The 6000-nt window shown below is 37.0% G+C and overlaps 1 protein-coding gene across 1 annotated transcript; it reads right to left on the reverse strand.

Annotated features, from left to right (window-relative positions):
- Positions 1-715: 715 nt before the first annotated feature.
- Positions 716-4586, reverse strand: LOC132269423 (scarecrow-like protein 33). Its single transcript, XM_059770609.1, has 2 exons — positions 4196-4586; positions 716-3722 (listed from the first exon to the last, which is right to left on the reverse strand). Exon 2 carries the CDS (start codon positions 3704-3706, stop codon positions 1376-1378), a length of 2331 nt encoding a protein of 776 aa, XP_059626592.1. The 5' UTR covers positions 3707-3722; positions 4196-4586; the 3' UTR covers positions 716-1375.
- Positions 4587-6000: the final 1414 nt, after the last annotated feature.

The following is a 6000-nucleotide window of genomic DNA, read 5'->3' on the forward strand; positions in this document are numbered from 1 at the left end:
TTCTAAGCCTCATAAAAATAAAAAATAATAAATAAAAAATAATAATAATAATAAGATATCTTGGGCCCATGGAAAATTTTCATTTAAATCTGTGTTGAATCAGTATTGGAAATCCTATGAAAGGTTTTCATTCGAGAAGGAATTGTACTTTCTCAGCAGTCTGTGTGAAAGCTTATGAACCACTTCATGCATGTTGCCAAGGATAATGCTATATATGATCCGGATTTTGTAGAAGTGCATTTTTTCAGCAACTTTAAGCTCCGTTTGGATGGAGAGAAATATGAGAGCATGAACGGAGGAGGGAAAAACAATTCATAAAACATAAAACAAGAGAAAAATCTTTCAACGAATAAAAAAGTTGAGAGGATCCAGAATCTGAGGAACTAAGTGCTTCACTGAAGTAGCTATGAATACATTTTGGAAAGCCTTGAATAACCTGGATATAAGGTTGGAAGACTTGTGCTCAGCTATCATAACTTTCTCGTGCACCACTCTCCTTCGGGTATATTAATTAAGTATGTGTTTTACCTTCCGCATTTTTCGGAAATAGAGTTTCCAAGCTCAAATTCTAACATCATTCAATCAACAATTTTTTTTAATGCTACCCTATAAATGTGTCAAGTACTTGAATAATGTTTCAGCTCAATTTTAAGTTATCAATCCAATCAATCCACAGAGGAGATATGTGAGCAATTGCACTGTGAAATGATTACCAGACCAGGAAACAAGGATGCAATACAAGAAGATTTCCAAATTCCACATTCATAGAAGATAAATCTACTAACAATGAGGAACACAACAACTAACCAATTAAGAAAATTTACAGGCAAGAAGCAGAACTACATCAACCCCAAGTTAAATCCCGTCATCAATTGGAAAAAGCTAGGAAAAGAAATAATATGATCGATTACAACCATGTTTAGACCACTAAGCATTCAGCCACCATGTCTATTTAACTAGTGCAGAACATTATCCCAATCCACGAGTGTCTTCTGATAGAAGGTTACTAATACAGATCATCTCATAAAAAGAAACCTGCAATTTTAGCTCCTTTTTAACTGACTGGGTAAATTTTATTAACCACTAACCGAAATCAAACTTATATTCCAGAGATAACACCCGAGTGTGTCCCATACTTAGCAGATGAATACATATGTAAAAACATATAATTACACAGGTGTGCATTCATATGTAACTCCAGTTATAAACATCTACACATGTTTTTTTGTGTGCTTGCATGTGTGTGTAAGAGAGAGAGAGAGAGAGTACTACTTGCAGAAAGTAATACCTTCGCTATCATTCTCCAGCATGTGCACGTTGGAAGAAACCTTAGTCTTCAATTTTGCGTCCTAACAAAAATGCCCTCAAAAGACTTCTATGCAGGTACCCAACATGAGCTAGCATAGAGAATGCGACCCTTCCATCCCTGCAACACCCACCCACTGTCTTCATCAATCACAAAATTTCTGTCATGATACCCAACCTTCACCTTACCCTTCAATTTCTTCGTGAGCTCCTCGTTCAAGGGGAGGAGCCTGAAACCAGCCCTGATGTTGCGAACCTGCCACTGCTTGTATGTCTCAGGCCGCTCGACCCTCTCTGAACCCTCACATGCAATGACATTCATAACCTCTCGCCCAAAGAACTCTTTCTCAAGATTCTTCCTCTCCTGTTCTTCACGAGCTATGTAAGTTTCAAATATATCAAACCATGCTGAATAGTGAAAGAGTGCCTCCCGGAACCGAGTGACAAAGAAGGGAGCACTGTAGGATCCATTAGTAACAGAATGGACAAAAATGTCCGGATTCATCTTCCTGATTAACTTCAGAACAGTATCCCTTGGACTGTTGTCCACAACAGTCTCATCGAGCAAATTCTTAAACCGAAATAAACAATTCACAGCAAGCACCTCATCGCTGTTAATCTTGAGGTCCCCAATTTCTATAGTTTCCCATTTCTGTGCTGCTATGGCATTGTACTCAAATGGAACATTAAAGCGCTCACAGTACTTCGCCAACCGACGCCCTGTCTCCTCAACCAATTCTGCTGGCCGGAAACCAGGTTGGGGGAACTCTATCCCAGTAATTCGAAGCTTGGGAGGTCCATCAGGTATTGATGCAAGATGTTGGATAAAGATGGGCCACTGGAAACCGTATAGGATACCAAAATCAATAATATGGAGGACCCTATTTGGAGCTTTCATGGCTTGTTTGAAAATCATTTTGTTTGCAAAGAAAATTGAAATCTTCTTGAATGGACAGGCTGAAAGATAAAGCTGGTAAGCTTTCAACTTCTCGGCAGCTGATATTCTCTTGGAAGCTAGGACTTTATAAATCTGAGATCCAGTGCCGGCCAAACGTGCCTCAAGACCATTAGCAAAGATATGGGCCAACCTGTGTGTTCCATCACTAGTGGGAGAAGAGTGTTGTCTGATCTGCTTGAGTTGTTCATTTGCTGTCCTGCGATCATCAGCAGCAACTGATTGTGCACAGTTGATCAAAAGTGTCCTCAAATCCACCACTTCCTTAATGTTGCTCTGGTTCTTAGCACGAGACTTTCCGCCATTAGATCCACGTGGTTGTCCACTCTGCTGCAAGGTCTTGCTCACTCCACTCTGCTGCAAGGTCTTGCTCACTCCACTCTGCTGTTCTTCATCAATGGTACAACAAGATGCAGTGTTACACATCTCATCTGTGAAGAGCAAAACTCTGTCGAACAACTCTGATACCTCAGCCTCTTCAACAAAAACTGCCGACTGCTTGCTGCTCCTCTCTTCTTCTAGATCAGTGTCCTCCCGGAGATGGTGCTTCCTTCCCCTTGAGCCATTAGGTGAGTACTCCCTCTCGTCCGTCTCTACCTTGACCACAGGTTCTGGAGCCTCTTCTGTTGACTTTGGAGGCAATGTGTAATTCTCCAAATCAATAATCAAATTATTTTCAGGAGGAAGGAACTTACTAGCTTCCTCCATTCCTCTCTGGAATTGCAAGATGGATTCGCTATCACTAAAAACATTCGAAATCAGATGGGTACTCGAAGAAGGGTCTATAGGACCATTAACTTCGTTACTGAAGCCGTTTATAGAGCCAAATGACCACTGCGAACCAGCCTGCAAAGTGGACTGGAAAGAGTATTCCGAGGAATGACTTTGTATCACTGATGGTGTAAACTCAACACGATCAACAATCCATTGAGTGTCAATGGAGTTCCCAGCACTAGTAGTGCTGTTAGTGCTATTCTCACTGGAACTTCCAAAGAAATTACCATCTGGACTTGCGATGTTCTGACTGAAGTAAAGAGGGGGTTGGTCAGGAGGAGGCGGATACTGCTCACCAATAACTTCATACAAAGATTTCTCAGCTGCCTGTAGAGCCAGAGGATCATGAAACATACTGGGCTTCTCCTCCATATTCTCTTCATTGAGTATCTGGCTTAGGAACTTGAGAACCGTTTCGGAAAACTCTTGGTCATCAGGAGATTGGACTTCTGAGCTCACATTCGAAGATGAAGGAAGATTACCGGGGTCTGGATCAGGTTCAAGGAAAGGTTTATCCATGAAACTGAAATCCAAATCCAAAGAATCATCTACGAATTTATGTCCGTTCTTGAGATCTTGTGACTGATCGAAACGGGGTAAAACAGTATCCTCGTCGAATTTGAACCCATTCATCGAATCAAGGAATTCATTGTATCGTGGATCCATAACCATCTATGCCCCAAAAAATCTGTATCAAATCAAAACTCACCCTCAGTAAATTCAACCCTAATTAACCAATTTCCAGCCCCCAAAAGAAAAAACTACCGTCCTACCTCTTATAAACTAAATTAGCAACCAATAATTCGGTAAAATCACACACACGTATATATATATATATATATATATATATATATATAGGAGTATGTATAAAATAAACCCTAGAACATTCAAAGATGCATATTTAAAAATAAAATAAATAAATAACACTGAAACTACGAGAGACCCAAAATCAGAAAAATAATTCTGAGATGAATAACAAAACCCTAGAGCGAGGCGTGAGAGAAATGAAACACATAAAAAAGTGAAAGAGGAACAATTAAAAAAAATAGGCATGTCTAAGAATTCAAATAAAATCAGAATTGATTGAAATCAGACAAAGAAACAGATAATTAAGAGAGAGAATTCACCCTAGAACAGTCAAAGCAGAAAAAGTGTGCGTACCTGAAAGGAATAGAGACTCTTCGTTCGTGGTGATGGGAGAGAGCGCTGAACCAAATAGCAAAGCTAATAAGGTCTATTTAAAAAGAAAGGAACTGGCAGCGACGACTCTGCTGTGGCTGCGTTTACGAAGCCACGAAGGTTCTGGGAACCAGTGTGCTGATTCAGTGGGGAAAGAAAGTAAGATTACGAAGTTTGTGAATGGTCTAACTGATGACTAAAGTGTCGCGATATCTTTCACCGGCAATAGCCAGTCAGTCCGCCGGTGAATCTGATCCTCATCCCCAAGTTAAGTTTGGAAAATGACAATCCATAATTCTTGTTTGACAAGTCCCACCGTCATCGTTGTCCACTCCCCCGAGATCTTTTCCACTTCTTTAACCCTCCTTCTCAAACCACGTTTGACAAGGGTGTTTCTTTACAATTTTTTTTTTTTTTTTTTTTGTCCAACTGAGGTCCATTCAATATTTTTATTTTATTTTATTTCACCCAAAAGAAAAAGATAGTATAATGTTATCAAACATATTTTCAGGATTAAATTTTCTATTACCAACCATCCTTTCAAATTTCAATCACAAATCATAACAAATATATTATTTCGGTTTCCAATAAAAATACAAAGCAAAACAGCAATAGTTTGCAAACAAGTCTATTAACCAAATTTCATCAAATGACAAATTTTTTCTTTTTTATAAAATACAATATAATATACTCTCTATACACCTTTTTTTTTGTCCCCTTTTAAAATTTCAAAATTATATATATAGAGTATCAAGGTCAAAAAAATTTAAAAACTTCAAGGATATTATGGGGAAAATGCATTTAACTTATTAAATTTTTTCATATGGGATAATTATTTTGGGACAGATAAGGATCCTTTTCGGGAGAAGTCATGCACACTCACCAACCCGTCGAAAAAAGAAAATATGAACTATTAAAGTTAGACAGAGGAGTATTATTATAATATAATGACAAATTATTAACTTTTCATATTTAAAATCACCATTCCAACTTAGAGGTTTATAGAAAGTCAAATTACTAAATACTCACATGGCCTTGTCCAAATTTAAAGAAAGGTAAGGGTTATTTATAATTGATGGCATAGAGTTGGAACTTTCGATTGTAATGGATGGAATTGAAAAAAAAATTAATTAATTATTCTCCAACTCCATTAATTTTTATTTTAATATTTTAATTATATTCGGTTAAAGATAGGTTAAAATTGTATTCAGACTTTGAAATTAAAATGGGTAAAATTGAATAAATATATTTCAAAAAATTGAATTAAAATTATTTCAAATTTTACAAATTTCAATTATATACACCAACGCCGCCTAAGTGATTTGTCATAATGTTGAAATGGTCTGCTTAAAATATTTTTGTAAAATATGGGTGAAAGGGACGAGTGATTTATCACCATGTTGGTGGGCTCCATAGATGCCATTATGCTCTTATCTCTCACTGTTTTCTTTTTGTAAAAATTAAAATTAAGAAAGACATTTCGGTCTGTTCGCATGACAAATGACATGCATATTCTGTAATAATTAATTAATATATTATTGTTCATTGTTTGTGGGGGGTGACTGTGAAGAACAGTAAAAAGAATTGTTTTATTAATTTGTTCATTTGGTGCACACAATCGCAGAGACTGAATCAAATTCTGTCCCGAATTCATGAATAGTGGTCAAATGTTGGCCTATTTGTATTTTAGTAATTTGACTTAAAATAAATAATGGATCAAAATTGATAAAAACCGGCTAACATAAAAATTTAATGTAATTATTCTAAAAGTACGATTATTTCTATAA

The sequence above is a fragment of the Cornus florida genome, unplaced genomic scaffold, assembly GCF_030987335.1.
Source record: "Cornus florida cultivar Cherokee Brave unplaced genomic scaffold, ASM3098733v1 CherokeeBrave_3.0.0_Hap2_Chr08, whole genome shotgun sequence".
NCBI lineage: Eukaryota > Viridiplantae > Streptophyta > Magnoliopsida > Cornales > Cornaceae > Cornus > Cornus florida.

Bases quoted from the DNA above. Each gene is read 5' to 3' on its own strand.
- LOC132269423 (XM_059770609.1), bottom strand. From the start codon at position 3,706: ATGGTTATGGATCCACGATACAATGAATTCCTTGATTCGATGAATGGG.